This window comes from Piliocolobus tephrosceles, chromosome 16, assembly GCF_002776525.5.
Source record: "Piliocolobus tephrosceles isolate RC106 chromosome 16, ASM277652v3, whole genome shotgun sequence".
Taxonomy (NCBI): domain Eukaryota; kingdom Metazoa; phylum Chordata; class Mammalia; order Primates; family Cercopithecidae; genus Piliocolobus; species Piliocolobus tephrosceles.
The window spans coordinates 17,165,079-17,189,858 of NC_045449.1; the positions used below are offsets into that span (position 1 = coordinate 17,165,079).

The following is a 24,780-nucleotide window of genomic DNA, read 5'->3' on the forward strand; positions in this document are numbered from 1 at the left end:
CTCCTTGCCCACCCCTGCTAATCCCTCCACCTCTCTCCACCATCCCATCACCATGTGGTTTTTGTTTTGTTTTTTTCTTGGAAAGAAAAAAAGTGGGCTGGGAGTGGTAGCTCACTCCTATTTTCCCAGCACTTTGGGAGGCTGAGGTGGGAGGATTGTTTGAGCCCAACATAGGAAGACTTCTGTCAAAAATACAAAAAAAAAAAAAAAAAAGCCGGGCGTGGCTGCGTGCGCCTGTAGTCCCAGCTACTCGGGCGGCTGAGGCAGGAGAATGGCGTGAACCCGGGAGGCGGAGCTTGCAGTGAGCCGAGATTGTGCCACTGCACTCCAGCCTGGGAGACAGAGCAAGACTCCGTCTCAAAAAAAAAAAAAAAATACCAGAGTGTGGTGGCAGGCCCCTGTGGTCCCAGCTACTCAGGAGGCGGAAGCAGGAGCATCCCTTGGGCCCAGAAACTCAAGGCTGCAGTGAACCAAGATCACGCCACTGCCTCCACCCTGGGTAACAGAGCAAGACCTTGTCTCCAAAAAAAAAAAAAAAGACTATACAGGGGTACATAATATTTATTCACGTATTTACTTGAGTATCATCAGTTTTACTAAGGCTGTATATGTTAGCACGATATTGGTTCTATCAGTCTCACCGCGGACACTTGCTGTAAATAAAGCAGAGAGGCCTTCAGAGTGCACTGTTTTGGTTCCTCCATCCTGTTGTCTGGCTCCCCTTCCAAAACGTAAGTTCCAGGACGGCAGGAACTTTCTCTATTTGGTTCACACTCGACACAGTAAGGGCTCAAAAATATCTAACCACACAGGCCTGCTTCTCGGTTTGCACTGCTCCTCCACGGTAGTCTGTGCAGTGGGAGCAGGCAGCCCGGGCCCAGGGTCCACGGAAAAGACGCAAATGGAGAGCGCGAGAGCGCGGACCTTCTAGACGCGCCCTGCGCCCACCGCGGTCCGTCCTCGAAGCTCCGCCCCGGGGGTCCGCCTCCGCCGGCGCGTATTCCTTTAAGGACCGCGCGCGCCGCGACCTCGCTCTGGGGCCGGTACCTGCGCGCCCGCGCCCCGCGCTCCCCGCGCGCGCCGCAGCGTTGGGGTCTTCTCTTCCGCTTCTGGCATGTCCGGCCGGTCCCGGCAGCACGGCGCGACCCAGGTCCCCGCGCCCACTACGGGCCAGCGTGCTGGGCCATGATCCGGCCGGGCGGCTGGTGTGTGCGGCGGCTCTGCAGCGCGGCGGTTCCCGCGGGGCGGCGCTGGGCGGTGGGCGGGCAGGGCCTGGCGGGAGGCCGCGCCCTGCGGGTGCTGGTGGACATGGACGACTTGCTGGCCGACTTCGAGGGCGGATTCCTCAGGAAGTTCCGCGCGCGCTTCCCCGACCAGCCCTTCATCGCGCTGGAGGACCGGCGCGGCTTCTGGGTGTCGGAGCAGTACGGCCGCCTGCGGCCAGGGCTGAGCGTGAGCGGCCCCGCCCCGCCCCGCCCCGCCCCGCCCCGGGCCCCCTTCTCGCCCCGAGCCCCAGTCCCCGCCCCTTCGCGGGTGACCTTGGACGGTCAGCGCCCCAGCCTCGGGGTGGTCCTCTGGTAGAATAGGGTCTAGGGCGGGGGTAGCGCGCCGGCAAGACTCGGCCCCGCGCTCAGGATCTATTGGCTGCCATTCAGGGCTTCTGAAAATGCGGGAGAGTACAAAGTGTTAATATACCTAACTCTCCATCTAAAGACGACTTTAAAATGTGTGGCGTATTTGGCCTCAAGTCGTTTGTTAAATTTTTAGAAAAATAAACGTTATAAGTTGTCCTCTTTCACCCTGACCGCAATCACATTCCCACTTCTTTGTCCCCAGGACTTTGATGGGTGTCTTTACCCATCTTTTTTGCTGTTGTCCATGAAAGCCTAGCTTCCAGGGGTATTTGAGGCCCAGAGAGGTTGTGTGACTTTCTGGGGGTCACACAGTGAGTCTGGTCGAGGTGAGGTGGGATCCACCTCATGTCTTATCCCCTCGCAGAGCTCGCCTTCCTGAACACCTGAGCTCAACCCCTACCGTCCGACTCCCGAGGTGCTCTGTCCAGGATGGATAGAGGGGAAAGATCCAAGGAGGTACGTTTACACACAGATCTTGGTTGGTAAATTTGAAGTATTTTGCAAAAGGAACGGGATTTTGGTATGCACAAAATTAAACAGGCTGAGTGTTTTCTGGCATCCCTTGATTGGCCACCTAGGGTTGCTGCTGGAGGGTTTGATAAAGAGGAGGAGGAAGTTACAAGAGCCCGTTTTTTAGCCACAAGTTCACTGCATCCTCTTTTTTGTTGGGTAGATATTATTATCTCTGTTTTCCAGATGAGGAAACTTGCCCCAAGTCACATGCTGCTCAGGGGTTCAGTCAGGACTCAAACCCAAGTCTGTCTGCCTCCCAAGCACAGTTAGTGCTCGCCACTCCAAAGTCCTGTTTTCTGTCCTGCTGTCTCTAACAAGTGACATTTCTTCTGACTTCAGAAAGATACTTCATTAGTAATGTGGTTTGTTGAGGGACACGTGTTAATAACAAAAGGAAACCAAGTACCATTTGTCTCCATCAACACCAAGTACTTCAGAAGGTGACTTTCACAGAGTCCAGTGTGCTGAGCTCTTCCAGGGCCAATGCCTAATGATAAACTTTAAACCAGAGAAAATGCCCTAGTACTTTCTGCAGCCTCAGGAATAGGCTCCAGTGTGCGGCAAATGTTCATTTATAGACAGCGCTCGGCATCGGGAGTCTGGACACCATATATCCACCCAGGAGTGTATTAACGTGGAAACCAAGCCCACCCCCAATTCTAAAAAGTGCAGCAGCTTTTCCAGTTCTTTGTGCAAATATGTAGGCTCTGTATGTGCAGGATTACTGGTTTCCAAGCACAAGGCAAAGTTAAGGAGGGTGTCCTGGGAATGATCTGCTGGCTTCCCCTGCTTTCCTTCCCCAGGCACGGCTTGCTGCTGCAGACATCCCTTGGCCAACCTGGTGCCTTGGTTAAACCACTTGTTTAACCAAGTGGTTAAAACAAACCTCCCCGACACGTGGCTCCTTATGTGTATGTAGGCATTTCTGCTTTTCAAAATTCTGCTCTATCTGTATTCCCTTTGATCTTCACAGTACCCCATGTGGGATGTGAGGGTTAAATGTGTTTCAGTAATAAGCACGCATTTGCCTAGTCCCTGTGGTTCCTGAGAGTGTTGCTGGTGTGCTGTCAGAGTGTCCTCCGGCCATCCATGTGACAGGGTGACTGTCTTTCTATAGCATGCCGAACGGCTGGCAGCGGCACTGCCTGCACTGCACACATGGGATTTAGGCTTCTACTTCTCCTAGGCAGAAATGTGTCTCCCCTCTGGTTGTCAGTTTCCCCTTGCCTGACCCTAGAAAAGGTGCTGCATTCTGGCCCTGCAGCAGAACAGAGGAAGGAGAAAGGCAGCGGGGATTGGGGAGTGGGGAGGAGAGGGTTGGTGTTGGGGGTTCTCCTCCTAGCTACAGCTGCTGTTTTGCTATGTGACATCAGGTGGATCTCTTCCCCATTCTGAGCCTCAGTTTTCTCACGTGTAAAATGAGGATCTGCATTTTTGCTTTGCAACTCTAAAAGCAGCGAAATCCTTTTTTTTTTTTTTTTTAAATGTACTTACTGGCACCCCAACATGTAAAACAGATACAAGCAGAGCTCTTCTGGTTAATGTGGGGAGGATCCTAGAGCTCCCTGAATTGTCCTTTTACCCTGTCTCCCCCTCCCGCTTATCTCTCATGACACAGCAGTGCCCTTAAAGATCTCTGAGTCCCTCCAGTTCTCAAGTTTAAGGACTGTACTACCATAGTAAGACCTGGTCCAGCCTCAGTTTCCACAGTTCTTTTGGCCATTCGAATCCAGCCTAGCAAGCACACAGTTCTGACGATTGGCCTCAGGTCCCAGAGAGCTCCGGCAGGTGTAGGAGTCCATGGGCCTGACACCTTAGCGGGTCTCTGCTGGATCCCGACAAAGTCAGGTCCTTTCTGGAAAGGGGTTCGAAGCCCACATACTCTGCACTTCTCCCAGGAAATACGTCCTTGGGTGTGTGTTTGGGGGAGTGAGCAATGCAGAACCACTTCCCCTATAGCCTGGATATACTCCCTAAGATGAGGGCAGTAAGGTGCTGAGGACCCTAGAAGTAACTTGCTTTTCTCAACTTCTCAGGAGAAGGCCATCAGCATTTGGGAGTCAAAGAATTTCTTTTTTGAACTTGAGCCCCTGCCAGGGGCTGTGGAAGCTGTGAAGGAGATGGCCAACCTACAAAAGTAAGTTTGTCCTCCCAGCCCTGCCCAGCCGGGCCACTGAGCCCTGTACCTCCTTCGTGCTTCTTCCCTTCTCTGCCTTCTCCTTTCTCTCCCCTTGGCCCTGCCCAAGGCTGCACTTGCCTCGTCATTGCTGAGTCTGGGGAAAACCACCGAATACAATGATCTCGGTTTGTAGGCTGTGATGTTTTGATCCAGGAACTTGAGGAAATACCTAGTTTAATTTGATCTGGTTCCCTGGGTGTTCAAAGCTCATTTATTCAGCAAATATCCCAGAACTGACTGTGCTAGATACTGCAGGCCCCAGTGATTGAGCAACGAGCAAAGTATAGTCCTTGCCCTCATGGAGCTTCCAGTCCAGACAGAGCAGACATTAAAGAATTACAAAGTGGCTGGGCTCGGTGGCTCATGCCTGTAATCCCAGCACTTTGGGAGGCCAAGGTGGGTGGGTCACCTAAGGACAGGAGTTCAAGACCAGCCTGACCAACATGATGAAACCCTGTCTCAGTCAGGTGCGGTGGCTCACGCCTATAATCCTAGCACTTTGGGAGGCTGAGGTAGGTGGATTGCCTGAGCTCAGGAGTTCAAGACCAGTCTGGGCAACAAGGTGAAACCCCATCTCTACTAAAATACAAAAACTTAGCCAGGTGTGATGGCATGCACCTGTAGTCCCAGCTACCTGGGAGGCTAAGGCAGGATAGTGTTTGAACCTGGGAGGCAGAGGTTGCACAGTGAGCCAAGATCGCGCCACTACCCTCCAGCCTGGGCGACAGAGTGAGATTCCATCTCCAAAAAAAAAAAAAAGAAAGAAACCCTGTCTCTACTAAAAATGCAAACAATTAGCTGGGCTTGGTGGCGGGTGCCTGTAATCCCAGCTACTTAGGAGGCCGAAGCAGGAGAATCGCTTGAACCCAAGAGGTGGAGGTTGCGGTGAGCCGAGATCGTGCCATTGCACTCTAGCCTGGGCAACGAGTGAAACTCCATCTCAAAAAAAGAGTCACAAAGTGAAGATAATCACAGATTGTCCAAAGAGCTGAAGGAAAAGAGGTTTAGTGGGAAACCTCATTTAGAAAAAGCGTTTAAGGAAAGAGAAGTGGCATTGCTTGAGATATTTGTTTTGTTCTGGTGAAATGAGTAGTTCTGTGGACTGAAGCCCCCACTCAGTGACCTGTTGACAATTACAAAGGATGTGCTTCCCTGAGAGCTTTTTTAAAACAGCCTTATTGACATATAATAATGACATACAGGCCAGGCGCAGTGGCTCACGCCTATAATCTCAGCACTTTGGGAGGCCGAGGCAGGCGGATCATGAGGTCAGGAGTTCGAGACCAGCCTGGCCAACATGGTGAAACCTCATCTCTATTAAAAATACAAAAATTAGCTGGGTGTGGGGGCGGGTGGCTGTAATCCCTGCTACTCGGGAGGCTGAGGCAGGAGAATCTCTTGAACCTGGGAGGCGGAGGTTGCAGTGAGCCGAGATTGCACCATTGCACTCCAGCCTGGGCGACAGAGTAAGACTCCATCTCAAAAGAAAAAAAAACACACATACAGAAGTTTTTACTTTTGGTGTCGTCCAATTTATCTGTATTTTTGTTTTGTCATTTGTATTTTTGTGTCATATGAAGAAGCCGTTGCTGACCCAAGGTCACAAAGATTTGCCCCTGTGTTTTCTTTAAGAGTTTTAGTTTTAGCTCTTCCATTTAAGCATATGATCCATTTTGAGTTAATTTTTGTATATGGTATGAGGTAGGGGATCAACCTTCATTCTTTTGCATGTAGATATCCTGTTGTCCCAGTTCCATTTATTAAAAAGACTATTTTTTCCCACTGTATTGTATTGACACTCTTGCTGATATTTAATTGACCATCAATATAAGGATTTATTTCTAGACTTGGATAACTTTTATCAGCCACATTTTTGCTTGAATTTAGCAACCTGAATGACAAATCAAATGTAAGGTATGATTTGGCCTTCGATATGTCATATAAATGCCTCAAAAAATTGTCAACTTTCAAAGTTCTAATATGATAAGCAGGTGTCAGAGAAACACAAAATACAGAGTTTGAGTTGAATCGTAGACCTTATTTGGTAGTAATTTATCTTTGGATGTGAGTCCAAGTCCTGCAGAGTAGTGAATTTTGTTCTGGCTTATGGTATGAACTTGATGTATAGTGTTCCTGTAGCAAGAGTCTGAGAGACAAAGAATATGTGTACAGCATTTACACTTAAGCTTTCAAAACCCTGCTCACGGCCTGGATCAGCACGTGCTGACCTGCAGCCACATGGCTGTATCCTGGGGAGCTGCAGGGCACGGTGGTTTGGAGTGGGATTCTGGACACTGGCTGCCCAGGCTCACATCCTCACTTCCCCAGAATCTCATTCCCAGATGTCAGGCAAGTTATTAAACTTTCTGGGTTTCAGTAAAATGGAGATAATGAGAAAGTCCTCAGTATAGTGCCTGGCACATAGCAGGTGCTCAGCAAATGCTAGCTGCTGCTGTTACTCTTCTGTTACATTTAATAGGCATATCACAAGAAAAGCATCCTTAATTCACCACGGTATGGGAAACAATGGATTAGATTGGCTTCTTCACCGTAGAACTTTTCAGAGCTTTTAACTGCTTGTGTGCTTTGTTTTTTTTTTTTTTTTTTTGAGACGGAGTCTCGCTCTGTCGCCCAGGCTGGAGTGCAGTGGCCAGATCTCAGCTCACTGCAAGCTCCGCCTCCCGGGTTCACGCCATTCTCCTGCCTCAGCCTCCTGAGTAGCTGGGACTACAGGCGCCCGCCACTACGCCCGGCTAGTTTTTTGTATTGTTTTAGTAGAGACGGGGTTTCACTGTGTTAGCCAGGATGGTCTCGATCTCCTGACCTCGTGATCCGCCCATCTCGGCCTCCTACAGTGCTGGGATTACAGGCTTGAGCCACCGCGCCCGGCCACTTGTGTGCTTTGTTACACTCCATTGGGGTAGTAAGGGATGCAGCTTTCTTCAAAAGTATTCTAGCGACTAGGCGCGATAGCTTACACCTGTAATCGCAGCACTTTGGGAGGCCAAGGTGGGCAGATCACCTGAGGTCAGGAGTTCGAGGCCAGCCTGACCAACATGGAGAAACCCCGTCTCTACTAAAAATACAAACAAATTAGCTGGGTGTGGTGGCGCATGCTTGTAATCCCAGCTACTCAGGAGGCTGAGGCAGCAGAATCACTTGAACCCCTGGAGGCGGAGGTTGCGGTGAGCCGAGATTGTGCCACTGCACTCCAGCCTGGGCAAGAAGAGCAAAACTCTGTCTCAAAAAAAAAAAAAAAAAAAAAAAAAGGTATTCTAGCCTGGATCATTTTTTCATAACTTCTTGATTAACACCTTTGCAGAAATTCCAGTTTGGGAATGCAAATCTAGACCATACCCAGTGGTCCTTCATCTCCATTTGGCTCTTAACTTGGTAGAAGATTCCTATGGTCAGTTTGTGCCCAGTATCGAGACAAAGCGAAGGGACTCATCAGTAACTGAGTGGATAACTGTGTATCTGGCGCTGAAGTGGGTACTCTGAGTACAAGAGATGTGGGCCCAGCAGTAGAGACCAAGGCTGATCAGTCACCCTCATGACTGTTTATCCAGCACCTGCTGCATACTCGGCCTCATCCCAGGGGCTGCAGACACACAAATAAGTAAGAGAGTTCTTACCTTCAAAGAGTTCCCTGGTAAACAGGCACTGGAACATAGCTCTCAAAGTAATTGTGGCGTCGGGGTGCAGGCAGGCAGGCAGGAACTGCTTCTCCCTGGGAGGCTGCACCATCATGCTGCCATCTTGAGGAATGAAAAGGAACCTGCCAGGTAGTGAAGGGCAAGGGGACTCTAGGTAGGAGGGGAACAGTTGAGCAGACACCCAGCGGACTCTCCTGAGATGGCCTCTGTCGCACGTCCTGCCCTGTTCCAGCAGCTCTGTGTGTGAGATAGAGTTTCCCTGGGCAGAGCCTCAGGTTCTGAGGAGCTTGGTTTGGAATTTCTTCAGGGTGACCATTCTTTTTATTGTTCAGGAATACATGAATATATTCTATTTTTTTTTTTGAGATGGAGTCTCCTTCTGTCGCCCAGGCTGGAGTGTAGTGGCGCAATCTCGGCTCACTACAACCTCCACCTCCGCCTCCCAGGTTCAAGTGATTCTTCTGCCTCAACCTCTGGAGTAGCTGGAATTACAGGTGCCCGTCACCACACCTGGCTAATTTTTTTTTTTTTTTTTTTGAGACGGAGTCTTGCTCTGTCGCCCAGGCTGGAGTGCAGTGGCTGGATCTCAGCTCACTGCAACCTCCGCCTCCTGGGTTCACGCCATTCTCCTGCCTCAGCCTCCCGAGTAGCTGGGACCACAGGTGCTGGCCACCTTGCCCGGCTAATTTTTTGTATTTTTAGTAGAGACGGGGTTTCACCGTGTTAGCCAGGATGGTCTCGATCTCCTGACCTCGTGATCCGCCTGTCTCGGCCTCCCAAAACACCCGGCTAATTTTTTTGTATTTTTAGTGGAGACGGGGTTTCACCATGTTGGCCAGGTTGGTTTCAAACTCCTGACCTCAAGTGATCTGCTCACCTCGGCCTCCCAAAGTGCTGGGATTACAGGCGTGAGCCACTGTGCCTGGCCATGAATATATTCTTTGTCTTTCTTTTTTTTTTTTTTGGCATAGAGTCTCACTCTTGTCACCTAGGCTGAAGTGCAGTGGCGCAGTTTTGGCTCACTGCAACCTCCATCTCCTGGGTTCAAGCAATTCTCCTACCTCAGCCTCCCAAGTAGCTGAAATTACATGCACCTGCCATTGTACCCAGCTAATTTTTGCATTTTTATTAGAGACGGGGTTTAACCACATTGGCCAGGCTGGTCTCGAACTCCTGACCTCAGGTGATCCACCCGCCTTGGCCTCCCAAAGTGCTGGGCTTACAGGCATGAGCCAGCGCACCCGGCCGAATGTGTTCTTATAAAAGACTCAAATAGTGTGAGCATGTGTGAAAATTGTCAGTTGTTCTATCTCCCTGCATACACCTGCCTTGGCCCACTCCTTCTGCTCTAGTTAAGAATTTGGTATGTATGCTTCCAGACCTTTTGAAGTGCACCCCCCTACATATTTAGATACAGTTTTACAAATCTGTATGTTCCACCCAGCAGTCAGAGTGATATTTTTTTAAACCAAATTCGGATGACGTTAGCCCCACTGCTTAAAGCCCTTTGCTGGCTTCATACTGTGCTAAAATCCTGCTCTCCCTCGGCCAGGCTGGGAAGGCTGTCTGCCATTTGGCCCTGCCTTCCCTTCCAACGTCTGTCTTCCTCTGCTCCTGTCACACTGGCTTCTTTCCTGCCCCTTGGATGTGCCACGTGTGTTTCTGGTCTTAGGACCTTTGTTCTTGTTACATCTTCCCAGAATGTTTCTGCCCTAGTTTTTTACACAGCCCGATTGTTTTTCTCTTTCAAACTGAGAACCTTGCGTGTTGCCTCCTCACAGAGGCCTTCCCTGACCACTGCAGCTGAGATCTCTGCCCTCCCCTCCTGGTCGTTCTGTCCCATGACCCTGAGTGTGTACTCTAAGCTGAAATTGCACGTCTGTGTCTGTCCCTTCCTCTTTCCAATGTCAGCTCCCTGAGGTCAGGGATTGTCTTGGTTCTGACTCTATTCTCAGTTCCCAGAATGATGCCTGGCACATCACACACTCAAAAGTATTTGCCAAATGAATAGCTTTATGTGCATAATCGCATAGTAATTTTTGATTTTTTAAAAACTTTTAAAAATTTTTTTATTTTTATTTTTTTTTTTTTTTTTTATTTATTTTTATTTATTTATTTTTTTTGAGACGGAGTCTCGCTCTGTCGCCCAGGCTGGAGTGCAGTGGCCGGATCTCAGCACCCTGCAAGCTCCGCCTCCCGGGTTTACGCCATTCTCCTGCCTCAGCCTCCCGACTAGCTGGGACTACAGGCGCCCGCCACCTTGCCTGGCTAATTTTTTGTATTTTTTAGTAGAGACGGGGTTTCACCGTGTTAGCCAGGATGGTCTCGATCTCCTGATCTCGTGATCCGCCCGTCTCGGCCTCCCAAAGTGCTGGGATTACAGGCTTGAGCCACCGCGCCCGGCCTAAAAACTTTTTTTTAAACAATTTTGGAGGAAACCACTCATTTAGAAGGATAAGAACTTAAACCTGATTTTAACATGGTACTCACTGCTGTGGAGCCTAGAATAAGAGGCAGTTTATTCATGGGTTGATTAAATAGATATATTTTATGACTTAATATGCACCCAGTACTATGCTAGCACTGGAGATATATTTGTAAATAAGACACCTAAGGTCTCAGGCTTCAGAGAATTTACATCACAGCAGGGAAGATGACGACATATAAACTAAAATAATTTCCAACTGCGATAATCTTAGTGAAGGAACTAAACAAGGGGCTGTGCTACTGAGGAAACAGGGAAGAGGCTGCTTTGGGTGGGGTGGGAAGCTGGCTCTAGGGAGCTGAGAATTGACCTCAGACCTGAAGAGTAAGAATGAACAGACCAGTGAGGAGTCAGGACAGGCCTTGCAGGCCAGGAGAGGAGCAGGCGCCAATGCCTGAGCCAGGCCAGGCCTTTGTTTGAGTAACATAAAGGAACTGGACAGCTGGAACTGGAATTTAGGAAGCATGTTGGGGGTGGTGGGGGGTGGGGCGGGGGGGGTTGAAGAGAGATTGATGTGATCTAACTTGGGGTTTTTTTTTTTTTTTTTTTTTAAAGAGACAGAGTTTAACTCTGTTGCCCAGGCTGGAATGTAGTGGTGCCATCTCAACTCACTACTGCAACCTCTATCTCCCGGGTAAAAGCAATTCTCCTGTTTCAGCCTCCAGAGTAGCTGGGACTGCAGGTGTGCGCCACTACGCCTGGCTAATTTCTGTATTTTTAGTGGAGACGGGTTTTCACCATGTTGGCCAGGCTGGTCTTGACCTCTTAACCTCTTGACTTCCTGACACCTTGGCCTGCCAAAGTGCTGGGATTACATGCATGAGCCACCATGCCCAACTGTAACTTAGGTATTTATTTATTTATTTATTTGAGACAGAGTTTCACTTGTCACCCAGGCTGGAGTGCAGTGTTGTGATCTTGACTCACTGCAACCTCCGCCTCCCAGGTTCAAGTGATTCTCCTGCCTCAGCCTCCCGAGTAGCCAGGATTATAGGCACCCACCACCACGCCTGGGTAATTTTTGTATTTTTATTAGAGATGGGGTTTCACCATGTTGGCCAGACTAGTCTCGAATTCCTAACCTCGGGTGATCCGCCCTCCTTGGCCTCCCAAAGTGCTGGGATTACAGGCGTGAGCCACCGTGCCCGGCCATAACTTAGGTTTTTTTTTTTTTTTTTCTTTTTTGAGATGGAGTCTCGCTCTGTCGCCCAGGCTGGAATGCAGTGGAGTGATCTCAGCTCACTGCAAACTCACCTTCCGGGTTCAAGCAATTCTCCTGCCTTAGCCTCCCAAGTAGCTGGGACTACAGGCAAGTGCCAGCATGCCTGGCTAAGTTTTTGTATTTTTAGTAGAGACGGCGTTTCACCGTGTTAGCCAGGATGGTCTCGATCTCCTGACCTCGTGATCCGCCCGCCTCGGCCTCCCAAAGTGCTGGGATTACAAGCGTGAGCCACCGCGCCCGGCCATAACTTAGGTTTTTAAAATGTGGATTTGGGGCAATGAATTTGGATAGACATTTTTCCAGTGAAGATATACAGATGGCCAGTAAGTACATGAAAACATCATCAGTCATTAGGGAAATGCAAGTCAAAACCACAAGGAGGGAGCCGAGTGAGTGGTGCTCACCTGTGCTCCCAGCTACTCAGAAGGCTGAGGAGGGCAACAGAAGGCCGGAAGGCCAGCCTAGGCAACATAGTGAGACCGTCTCTAAAAAGACCGCAATTCACATTGTGGATGTGAATATAAAACAGTGCAGCCAGTGTGGAAAAACATCTTGAAAAACATTTCCTCGAAATGTTAGTCCAGGCACGGTGGCTCATGCCTGTAATCCCAGCACTTTGGGAGGCCAAGGAGGGCGGAACACCTGGGGTCAGGAATTTGAGACCATCCTGGCCAACATGGTGAAACCCTGTCTCTACTAAAAATACAAAAATTAGCTGGGCATGGGTGGTGGGCACCTGTAATCCCAGCTCTCAGGAGGCTGAGGCAGGAGAATCACTTGAACCTGGGAGGTGGATGCTGCAGTGAGCTGAGATCATGCCACTGCACTCCAGCCTGGGTGACAGACTGAGACTCCATCTCAAAAAAAAAAAAAAAAAAGAAAGTTAGACATAGACTTACTGTATGAGCCAGCAGTTCAACTCATAAGTATATACCCAAAGGAATTGAAAACAGGTATTCAAACAAATACTAGTACCCGAATGTTCCAGCAGCACTGTTCACAGCAACTGAAAGGTGGAAGCAACCCGAGAATCCACTAAGTGATGGACGGATATTTAAAATATGAGGTAGCCACACAATGGAGTATGTTTCAGCTATAAAAAGGAATGACTGTGAGGCATGGTGTCTCCCGCCTGTAATGCCTGCACTTTGGGAGGCTGAGGCGGGCAGATTGCTTGAACTCAGGAGTTCGAAACCAGCCGGGCAACATGGCGAAATCCCGTCTCTACTAAAAATACAAAAAGAATTAGCCAGGCTTGGTGGCAGGCACCTGTAATCCCAGCTACTTGGGAGGCTAAAGCAGGAGAATCACTTGAACCAGGGAAACGGGAGGTTGCAGTGAGTCTAGATCATGCCACTGCACTCCAGCCTGGGCAACAAAGCGAGACTCTGTCTCAAAAAAAAAAAAAAAAAAGTCTGGGCTCGGTGGCTGAAGCATGTAATCCGAGAACTTTGGGAGGCCGAGGCCAGTGGATCACCTGAAGTCTGGAGTTTGAGACCAGCCTGACCAACATGGAGAAACTCCGTCTCTACTGAAAATACAAAATTAGCAAGATGTGGTGGCACATGCCTGAATCCCAGCTACTCGGGAGGCTGAGGCGGGAGAATCCCTTGAACCTGGGAGGAGGAGGTTGCAGTGAGCCGAGATCGCACCATTGCACTCTAGCCTGGGCAACAAGAGCAGACTTCTGTCTCAAAAAAAAGGAGTGACCTACCCATTCATGTGGCAACATGAATGAACCTTGAAAACATGATACTGAGTGAAAGAAGCCAGACACAGAAGGCCACATATTGTAGGATTCTATTTATATGAAATATTCTGGGTTAGGCACGGTAGCTCACACTTGTAATCCCAGCGCTTTGGGAGGCCGAGGCAGGTGGATCACCTGAAGTCAGGAGTTCGAGACCAGCTTGGGCAACATGGTGAAACCCCGTCTCTACTAAAAATACAAAAATTAGCCAAGCGTGGTGGTGGGTGCCTGTAATCCCAGCTGCTTGGGAGGCTGAGGTAGGAGAATCTCTTGAACCCGCAAGGCAGAGGTTGCAGTGAGCTGAGATCGAGCTATTACACTCCAGCCTGGGCAAGAGTGAGAACTTGTTCTAGAGGAAAAAAAAAAAAAAATTCTGAACAAGAGCCAAATCCTTAGAACTAGGCAGCCTCTGGTTCCCCGGGCTGTGGGGAGGGGCCATAGGAGTGAGTGCTTAATGGGAATGGGGCTTCTTTTTGGGGTAATGGAAACGTCCTTAAATTTGATTGTGGCGATGGCTGTAAAACCCTGTAAATATACTAACATTTATTTAATTATACACTTAAAATAGATGAATATTAGCATATATGTATTCTATCTCAATAAAACTTTTAAGAAATGTTTACTCAAACATTTAAAAATTTAGGGCAAACTATTGATATATTTATTTAACAATTAGGACACACTCTTGATACATTTATTTAACAATATGGGCAAATATCAGAATAGTTTTGCTGGATGAAAGAAGCCAGGCAAAACAGAGTATAGACTATACTTTCTTTTATGTAACATTCTAGAAAATACTATCCAATCTGTACTGATGGAAAGTAGATGGGTGGTTGCCTGGGGCCCCAGGGGCAGGGAGGGACACGAGGGGCAGCTGGGAGAGAGAACGGGAACCTTTGGGGGTGGCAAGTGTGTTTATTTCTTGATTGTGGTGATCTGGGTTTCCCATGTGTGTCTTTTACTTATTTTATATTTGTTTCTTTATTTTGAGATGGAGTCTTGCTCTGTCGGCAGGCTGGAGTACAGTGGTGTGATCTTGTCACTGCAACCTCCACCTTCCGGGTTCAAGTGATTCTCCTGCCTCAGCCTCCTTAGTAGCTGGGTTTACAGGTGCTCATCACCACGTCCAGCTATTTTTCTATTATTAGTAGAGACAAGGTTTCACCGTGTCGGCCAGGCTGGTCTTGAACTCCTGACCTCAGGTGATCTGTCTGCCTTGGCCACTGAAAGTGCTAGGATTACAGGTGTGAGCCACCATGCCCAGCCTCCCATGTGTGTCTTTATGTTCAAATTTATTGAATTGTACCCTTTTAATATGTGCAGTTTATTGCATGTTGATTATTTATACCTCTGTAAAGCTGTTTAAAAAGAGTCAGTCTGGATGCTGGGTGGAAATGGCTTGGAGGGGCGAGAACTGGAAGTTGAGGAGTCAGTGGAGGTGGTTGCAGCTGCTCAGTGGGAGACGGCTCAGTTTGACTGGGTTGAGGTCTGTGGAGAGAGGCTAGTAGATGACGTGTGCTTTGGTGGGACTCATAAGACCTGGGGATGGATCTGATATTGGGGGTGGAATAAAGCTAGGAAAAATAGGTGATTTTTAGATGTTTTGCTTGAGCAGAGCTCTCTCTGTATAGTCTCTGCTTATCCAAAATAGTCTAGGAACTGAGGGAAGACTCGGGGAGGGACACACTTTAGGAGTGGGGGATCCTGTGTCCCACGTTGGAAGTCCTGTGCGAGGTGTGTGAGGCGTCCAGGTAGGTGGAAACCTGGTGCTGAGAGAGGTTGGGACGCATCAGCACGCACATGGTGTTTAAAGCAGGAGTGCAGGCCAAGAGCCCCTGAGGGCCTAGACCCAACCTGGAGCAGTCAGGAGAGAAGTAGACAGGGAGTCTGGGCCAGGCGGCAAGGAGAAGGAGGCCAGGAGCACAGGCCAGGACCCAGAATAGGGGAGCCCAGGAGAGCTGGCATGGCCGGCTGGGCTGAGTGCCTGTGGGTGAAGATGGCAAGATGGGCATTGGACAGAGGGATACGAGGGTCCTTGGTGACAAGGAGCAATTTCTGTGGAGTGAAGGGGCGGGCCCAGTCTACAGTGGGTTGAAGCAGGAGCAGGAGGTGAGGGAGTGGGGTTGGCAGGTGGAGGCGGCTTGTCGGGGACATTATGCTGCAAAGGGGGAAGCTGGAGGGTGGGAGTCAAGGTTGTGTGTGTATATATCTAAGGCAGGGGGTGCCAGCATGTGTCTGAATGAGGATCGTGGAGGAGGATAGCAAGCAGGTATTTGGGAGGTGCCAGCATGCATTTGAATGAGGATTGTGGAGGAGGATAGCAAGCGGGTATTGCAGGGCGTAGTGTCTGTGAAGGGCAGAGGGGGAGGATCCAGGGCACAGGTGGAACCCAGGAGAGGGGAGCGGTATGGCTTCCTCCTGTGCAGCAGGAAGGGAGGAGGAAGTGAGCCCCGTGGCAGGTGAGTCTCCAGATCTATGATGAGGTACACTCGGAGTCTCACCCATAAGAAGGTTGAGGAAATGGGGCGGGTGGTTCCTGGCTGTGCCCAGAGCACCAGAGAGGGCATTGGAGAGAGCTGCCAGGCAGCTGCAGGCCCTGGCTCGGGGTCAGGAAGTGAAGGTGAAACGGGTCCAGCTGATGATGTGAATTTTCTTTTCCGGCAACATTCAGTTGCTTGGGTGCAGGTGGGAGCAGTGGGATAGCTGGGCTCCTTCAGGGCCTGGCAAGACAGGCCTGGGTGGAGGACGAGAAGCACAAGCAGAGGATGGCAGCGAAGGTTGGGCCCCAGCGGGATGAAGGCAGGCCGCCAAGCTGGGACGAGGAGGGTGTCTCCATGAGGCTGAAGAGTTGAGTGCAGGATGAGAGAATGCATTTGCTGAAGCGTCGTGGGTGGTGGCCAGGGAGTCAAAGCCTGAGACGAAGATTCAGGGGGAAGTGATTTCAAGCTCCGGGGATGACAGTAGGAGAGGTATTGGAGGTTGGGTGTTTGGTGGTGGAGAGGAAGGTGTTTGGAGGCAGAGAGGGTTAGGAACTGAGCAACAAGGTGTTGGATCTGCACTTATGTACACACATATATGTGAACATGTGTGTCAAGTCACTGAGGATGGTGATAGAGCAGGAGTGGAGAGGATGACCAGCTGGCGAGCGAGGTGCATGAGGGACGGTAACTGGCAACGGTAGGTGACAGTGGCCAGGAGGGGCTGCAGGAAAAAGCTGTAGGGTGTGGGTATTGGCATCAGGGAGCTGGAAGGAGCAGTGGAGAAGGCAGATGCCACCCTCACCTGCCGTCTCTAAAGTCTATGGGGGATGAGGAAGAGGCAGCTCTCACTCAGAGGCGAGTTGGGGAGGTGCGCCCTTTGTGTGAGGCCAGTTTTGGTTGGGGCGGGAGTGACGATGCTGGGGAGAGGCTGAGTCTTTAGGAGAGGGGATGGCGCGGTTGGTGGAAGTAGTGCCAAGTATCAGGAAACGAGAGGGCATACCCTGTGCCCAGGGATGCGGCAGTCTCACCTCTGCCTCTTGGGGGACGCGTTTGCCAGAGAGGAAGCGTCAGCAAAGTGCCGTCTTCCAGAGTCTCAGTAAGACGCACAGCAGGCACAGGCTCCAGTGGCAAATGCCAGCCTTATGAGGGTGTTTGGGACCAGGTGGCCCCATTAGTGAGGGCTGGGGCACTGTGGGCTTGAGGGTGCAGGCACCTGGGAGGCCGTTTGGGTCAGCTCCCCCATGGATCCAGCATAGCACTGCAATGCCGGGACGTGGTGCTCGTCACACGGAGCCAAGCCAATCCTGTCTTTCAGGGACTCGATCACTGCAGGGCTCAGCCCAGCGTGGAGTAGGCTCCTTCTCTGTGTTCCCCAGGCCAGGGGACTTGCACGCCAGAATTCTTCTTCCTCATAGATTTCTCGACTTACCACTCTGCATTGCAGGAGGCCCTTCAGTCAGATATCCAGTCCAGAGCTGGCTGCCCATGGGCAGGGTAGACATGTGAGGCCGACGCCTCTGGTGTGGAGGTAGTACAGGGGAGTGGGTCTCCCACAGCAGGTGAGGGGTTCAGACTCAGAGGGCCCAGCCCTGAGAAGGCAGGGCAGGTGGTGAAGGCCTCAGGGTGGTAAAGTCGTGGTGCTGCAGGCTCACCCTCCTTTCTCTTGTTGACAGCACTGACGTCTTCATCTGCACAAGCCCTATCAAGATGTTCAAGTACTGTCCCTATGAGAAAGTAAGGTGTGTGTCTGCTCCGCTGGGCCCTTACCCCATGCATCATACTGAGGGGTACAGGCTCAGCCTGCCTGTGGAAAGGGGATGGACCCTCACAGCACTCCCCCACCTCTGTGACAGCAGCTCCTGCTCCCCAAGGCCCTCTCCAGCCCCAGCCTGAGGCTCTAGATGGGGCCTCGTTATGACGCAGGTTCTCCAGGAAGGGTGTCTGTCACTGTGTCAGGTTAGCCTGGCCCAGAGCCGACCTTTGAAGGATGAGAATCATGCCTGGGAAGGCACGTGAATGCATTAAAATGAAAAGTCTTAAAAAGGTGAGGTGGGTAAAGTTCATTTTTCTATGTACTCACTTTATTGTCTTTATTGAAAAGAATTAGAATTGCATGACATTGAGACCTTTCTGGAAATTGGAATTGCCAAACCTAGAGGAAAGGTCTGTGGCCCTGGAGGAGGGCACTCGTGCCGGAGGGGTCAGGGCCGGCCCTCCTTGGGGACATCAGAGCAGCTCTTCCCAAGCCAAGGAAGGCAAGCTCTTCAGCCCAGAGCCCCTCCTGCTTTGGGGCGTCAAACCTTCAGGCATGAGTTCTTTCTTGTTCTTTACATGACCCTTTCTGCTCTGGATTCCCGTTTTTTTTTTTTTGAGACAGTTTCGCTCTTGTCCTCGCCCAGGCTGGAGTGCAATGGCGCGATCTCGGCTCACTGCTACTTCCGCCTCCTGGGTTCAAGTGATTCTCCTGTCTCAGCCTCCTGAGCAGCTGGGATTACAAGTGCCTGCCACCACATCCGGGTAATTTTTTTTGTATTTTTAGTAGAGACAGGATTTTGCCATGTTGGCCAGGCTAGTCTCGAACTCAAGCTTAGGTGATCTGCCTGCCTCGGCCTCCCAAAGTGCTGGGATTACAGGCGTGAGCCACCGTGCCTGGCCTGGATTCCATATTTAAATGAAATTCATGGTCAGGTGCGGTGGCTCACGCCTGTAATCCCAGCACTCTGGGAGACTGATGCAGGCAGATCACTTGAGGCTGGGAGTTCAAGACCAGCCTGGCCATCATGGTGAAACCCTGTCTCTATTAAAAATATGAAAATTAGCTGGGTGTGGTGGTGCATGTCTGTAGTCCCAGCTGCCCAGGAGGCTGAGGCATGAGAATTGCTTGAACCTGGGAGGTGGAGGTTGCAGTGAGCCGAGATCGTGCCACTGCACTCCAGCCTGGGTGACAGAGCAAGACTGTCCCCCCAACAAAAAAATTTAATTAAAAAAAAAAGAAATTCACACATTCGGCTAACATAGCGTGCCATCTGTGTGCTCAGTGGGAGTTATACTTGCTGAACAGTTGCTCTGGCATTATGTGGGTGCTTGGTGCCCACTGTTTCATCATGTCCTCATGACACCTTGTTCCCTAGTTATCCTGACATCCCTTGTGTTTTTAGAGAGTGGGTTTTGTTCTGTCACCCAGGCTGGAGTGCAGTGGCCACTCACAGGTGCCATCCCAGCTCACTGCAGCCTCAAACTCCTGGGCTCAAGTGATCCTCCCACCTCGGCCTCCTGAGTAGCTGGGAACACAGGTGCACACCACACACCACCATGGCTGGCTTTTGCTGACCCCCTTTTAACACGCGAGGAGCACGAGTTCAGTTACACTCATGAGAGAGGAGTGTCTTACCCGCAGCCAGTCAATGTGGAGTCAGAGTGAGGGCCAGGCCCACTGTTTCTGGTCGAGCAGTGATCCCAAAGTGAGTCCTCAGACCAGAGTCAGCATCCCTTGGAGACTCTTTAAGAGTGGACATTTTTCAGCCCCACCCCAGACCTTCCGAATCAGACACTCTGGGAGTAGCAACGTGGGCCTAACGAGCCTGCCAGGTGATTCTCATATACCCTCAAGTTTGAAGACTGTGGGGCTAGAGTCACTATTTTAGCTGGAGTTTCACTGGGTGGCCACAGTGGTTGACCAGCAGTTGTGGGAGTGAGATGAACAACATGGCCTCATTCATCCGTTCCTGGAGATTTAGATACCATCTTTGTGCCGGCCGTCCCACCTGTATCGCCTCAGCCCGGGACTGCCCTCTGAACTCCAGACACTCAGACCTGACGTATCTGTCCTTGGGCTGCTGGTTTCCTTGTGCATGTCCTTCCTTCCCTCCCAGTGGATGGCAGTGCTGTCTGGCGGCCTCAGGTCAGAAATCAGGGGCTGTCCTGATGACGTCTTCCTCTGAGCCCTCACGTCCAGCCTGTTGGTGAGTCCCATGTCCTATAGGACCGATTTCGAAAACATGCCTGGCACCTGTCTGCTTATCTCTCTTCTCATTGCCAGCACCTTGGCATTTCCTCCCAGGACAGTTGACGGGGCCTCCTAAACTGCCTGCTCCCTTTGGTCCCACGCAGGCTGACAAGGCTTCTCACACAGCAGATCATGGCAGCTCCTGACTTGAGACCTCTGAATGGTTTCCCTTTAAAAACCACGTACACCCACCTGAGCATGACCTGCAGGGCCTGCCTGCCTCTCCACCCACAGTGCCCCCCTCTCTGTGTGCTTCTCAAGCAGCTTTTGGCTTGGAATGTTCTCCTCCCACCCCTAGGCCTGGTGCCTTCTTGTCCACGAGGCTTCAGCCCAGAAGTCTCCCCACATTTTGTGACCATCATATTTGAAATGTATTCTTTCTCCATCTTGTTTTTTGGATAACACTTCCCACCGCTTGAAATGGGTTTGTGTTTTCATCTGTGGCTTATTCTTGGTCCATCGCCTGACTGGGCTGAGACCTGTGCAGGCTGGGCTCTCACCCTCCTGCCCACTGTCAAGTCCAGCACCCAGCATAGGGTGGCATGCTGGGAGGACTAGGTGTTTGTTGCTAAATGAGTAGATTCATTTGTCCAGCAGAGTTATTAAACACCTGCAAGTAACAGTGCTTGCCATTCATTTGACACCTTTGATATGCCAGGCACTGTCCTTTTATCATCACTTTTGAGGTTTAAAACAGCTGCCTGTGAAACAAGGAAACTCTTCTGATTTGGCAGATGAAGAAACTGAGGCTTAGAGGGATGAGGCAGCTCATTTACCATGTCTGATGCTTGGCCAGCCAGTGAGGCCTGCTGTGGGTCTGCCTGTCTAGAGTCTGTGCCCACTGCCAGTGTGTTCCCCTGGAGGTAGCGTGCATTCACTGGAGAGGATTTGGAAACAGCTCACATTTAAGAGGAAAGGGATGTCAGGACCCCAGTCACAGCAGCATCAACAGTCTCTGGCTAACAAAGGCAGGACTGATTAGAAGGATGTTGCTTTGCTCAGGGAATCAAAGGGAAGCCTGAGGAAGCAGGCCTGAGGCTGCGGGGGCAGAGCCCGCAGACCGTCTCTCCAGCAACAGCCCAAGATGCTGGAGCACCCTTTCTCCATCCTTGGGTTTCATTGCCCAAGATTCCTAGTCCCCAGGAGAGGGAGACCCATCAGCTGAGCTTGGGTCCCACACCCAGCCCTGGGTGCCCTGATGGACTGTCCTAAAAGGCTGCAGCTGGTGGCAGAGGCGTGCCTTCCCAGAGGAGTTGAGGTGCTGTTGCCAGAAGAAGGGGCACACTGATGTTGGATGTCCTGATCAAACTAAATGAAAGAGCAAAGGCAACAAGAATCCACATCTACAATCCCACCACCTGGAGAGAATTGCTGTTAGCACTTTGATCTGTTTCTTTCTAGTTTTTTGTAGGGGAGTGGGGGAGACAGGGTCTCGCTCTGTCACCCAGGCTGGAGTGCAGTGGCATGATCTCAACTCACTACAACATCTGCCTCCCAAGTTCAAATGATTCTCTTGCCTCAGCCTCCTGAGTAGTTGGGATTACAGGTGCGCGCCACCACACCTGGCTACTTTTTTTTGTATTTTTAGTAGAAACAGGGTTTCATCATGTTGGCCAGGCTGGTCTCGAGCTCCTGACCTTGTGATCCACCCACCGTGGCCTCCCAGAGTGCTAGGATTACAGGTGAGCTACCGCACCCAGCCCTCGTTTTTCTTTGATGTGTATTAAATATAATACACATATTTTAACAAAGCTTTCATCCAATATAGTTATCCTTTTCTGCTTATTAATATATTTTTAGCCTTTTTCTGTCATCAAACACTCTTCAGAAACATGATTTTTTTTTTTTTTTTTGAGACAGGGTCCAGCTCTGTGGCCCAGGCTGAAGTGCAGTGACACGATCTTGGCTCACTGCAACCTCTGCCTCCTAGGTTTAAGTGATTCTTGTGCCTCGGCCTCCCAAGCAGCTGGGATGACAAGTGTGTGTCACCATGCCTGGCTAATTTTTTATATTTTGTTTTGTTTTGTTTTATTGAGACAGAGTCCCGCCCTGTCGCCCAGGCTGGAGTGCAGTGACGTGATCTCAGCTCACTTCAACCTCCACCTCCCGGGTTCAAGTGATTATCCTGCCCCAGCCTCCTGAGTAGCTGGGATTACAGGTGCATGCCACCATGACCAGCTAATTTTTGTATTTTTAGTAGAGAAGGGGTTTCGCCATGTTGGTCAGTCTGGTCTCAAACTCCTGACCTTGTGATCCGCCCACCTCGGTCTCCCAAATGCTGGGATTACAGGTGTGAGCCACCACGCCTGGCCAATTTTTTGTATTTTTAATAGAGATGGGGTTTCACCATGTTGGCCAGGCTGGTCTCAAACTCCTAGTCTCAAAGTAGTCTGCCTGCCTCGGTCTCTGCCCGCCTCGGTCTCCCAAAGTGCGGGGATTACAGATGTGAGCCACTGTGCCCAGCCAGAACATGATTTTTTTTTTTTTTTTTTTTTTGAGACGGAGTCTCGCTCTGTCGCCCAGGCTGGAGTGCAGTGGCACGATCTCTGCTCACTGCAAGCTCTGCCTCCCAGGTTCATGCCATTCTCCCGCCTCAGCCTCCGAGTAGCTGGGACTACAGGCGCCCGCCACCACGCCCGGCTAATTTTTCGTATTTTTAGTAGAGACGGGGTTTCACCGTGTTAGCCAGGATGGTCTCGATCTCCTGACCTCGTGATCCGCCTGCCTCGGCCCCCCAAAATGCTGGGATTACAGGCCTGAGCCACCGCGCCTGGCCAGAAACATGATTGTTAATAGCTGAAGACGTCTTGTAAGCCTTTGTATGGTCATGTTCTTAGGGTGAATTCCAAGAAATACAATTCCTGGGTTACGTGAGGAAAGGTAGGGTTCGGGTGTATATCACATAGAAACTTGTATTCATTTCCACTGTACCCGCCGTGGGCAGGGTCCTTTCCTCCTGCCGGGGTCTAGGCTGGGCCACATAGGGTCAGTCAATAGAGGAAGCGGGCCATTGAACAAACACACGAAGACGGTAAAGTGCGCAGCAGATCTAAGGAATTCGAGTTGAATTTAGTTGGCTGGTGGCTACAGGGGCTAGTTGGGAGTGGAGTTGGGCCGGGTGAAATGGATTAGTTTATCCAAACCTCCCAGCTGTCCTCATGGTTTAGCCACACCACCACCTTTAACCCTAGAACTAAGACAAAGGGAGAAGTGTGGGTGAGAAGTGAGTAAGGTGAAGGTTGCTCCGAGCACCCCCTCACCCACCGTTCGTGCCCCTCCCACCCCTATAGACTGGTACTTCTTCCCTGGCTGAGGGTGGGCAGGTATTAATGGTTCCTCTGCTCCATGCCTGGGGGAGGCAAGGAAGGGCTGGAGGTGGGTCTCAGGATATATCTGCACAGGACAGAGGTTTCCTCCACGGTAGCCCTGGTCTAGGCTCAGGCCCCAGAGCACTCACAGTTCCTTCCCCAGCTCCTGTCCACAAGTAGGATCAGCCTTTGTTGCCAGAAGTGGAAACTTTTCTCCTTGGTTGATTTTCTTTCAAGACCCAGTCAGAGGATGGAAACCTGACTACTGTGAGGTGTCTCACTTTATCACCACATGGAAGGAGTTGAGTTGGGTTACATTCAGGTTGCCAGAACCTTCTTTCTGACTGGAAAGAAGGTTTCCCAACATTCTGAACCCAAATCACTCAGTAATAATTAATAGTAGCCAAGTTGGTAGTATACATCTCCAAGGGCTTTCCCTGTAGTGATCCATTTAGCCTTCATAGTAGCCCTACAAAATATGTGTTTTTATCATCCCTGTTCTACAGATGGGCAAACTGAGGCACAGAGAGGTGAAGCACAGGGTCAGTGGCCAGAAAGTGGGGAGTCAGACTTCAGAGCCCGGGCTCTGCTCCTCAGCCTTGCTGTCTCTTCTCAGACTCCCTGACTCGGAACTTAAGCAGTATGACCTGTACCTTTTCACCCTGCAGAGAGATTTGAAAATCCATGTCAGGTTCTTCATGCATAGGCATGACATTTTACTCTGAGATTTTCCAATTCAACAAGGGGAGTAATCACAAGCCAAATTAAGGGAGGAGCTTAGGTGCAGAAGGGGAATGTGCTCTTCTGATTTGAAGTCTGGTTTCCAGATGATATGTCTGCCCGATTCGGCATTGAGTTTTAGAATAAATGTCAAAAATTCCCCCTTCAGGCTGGGTACAGTGGCTCATACTTGTAATCCCATCACTTTGGGAGGCTGAGGCAGGAGGATCACTTGAATCCAGGAGTTTGAGACCAGCCTGGGCAACATGGTGAGACCCCCCCCCCCCCATCTCTACTAAAAAAAATTAGCCGGGCGTGCTGATGTGTGCCTGTAGTTGCAGCATTTTAGGAAGCTGAGGTGGGACGATTGCTTGAGCCTGGGAGTAAGTCCCTGTCTCAAAAAACAAAAACAAAAACCCACTCCTTAATTGAGCCTCTTCCTCTAACCTGAAATAAAAATGTAAAAATGTAGACTTTTTTTTTTTTTTTTTTTTTAAAGATAGAATTTTGCTCTTTTTGCCCAGGCTAGAATGCAATGGCACAATCTCAGCCCTCTGCAACTTCCGCCTCCTGGGTTCAAGTGATTCCCCTGCTTCAACTTCCTGACTAGCTGGGATTACAGGCACTTGCCACCATGCCTGGCTCATTTTTGTGTTTTTTGTAGAGACGAGGTTTCACCACATTGGTCAGGCTGGTCTCGAACTCCTGACCTCAGGTGATCCATCCGCCTCAGCCCCTCAAAGTGCTGGGATTACAGTTGTGAGCCGCCGTGCCTGGCCAACATAGACCATATATATATATATATATATATATATATTTATATA

The 24,780-nt window shown here is 50.4% G+C and overlaps 1 protein-coding gene across 2 annotated transcripts in view; it reads left to right on the plus strand.

Annotated features, from left to right (window-relative positions):
• The first annotated feature begins 984 nt into the window (after window positions 1–984).
• Window positions 985–24,780, plus strand: part of NT5M (5',3'-nucleotidase, mitochondrial) — a 40,177-nt gene continuing 16,381 nt past the window's right edge. Inside the window, exons 1-3 of one of the 2 annotated variants that reach the window (XM_031934321.1) lie at window positions 985–1,452; window positions 4,184–4,284; window positions 17,596–17,656. In XM_031934321.1, the coding sequence (XP_031790181.1) occupies window positions 1,186–1,452; window positions 4,184–4,284; window positions 17,596–17,656 (429 nt within the window). In that variant the 5' untranslated portion in view covers window positions 985–1,185. Of the gene's footprint in view, window positions 1,453–3,820; window positions 3,996–4,183; window positions 4,285–17,595; window positions 17,944–24,780 lie in introns of those variants that run through there. The other variant, XR_004228532.1, reaches the window with a different exon arrangement.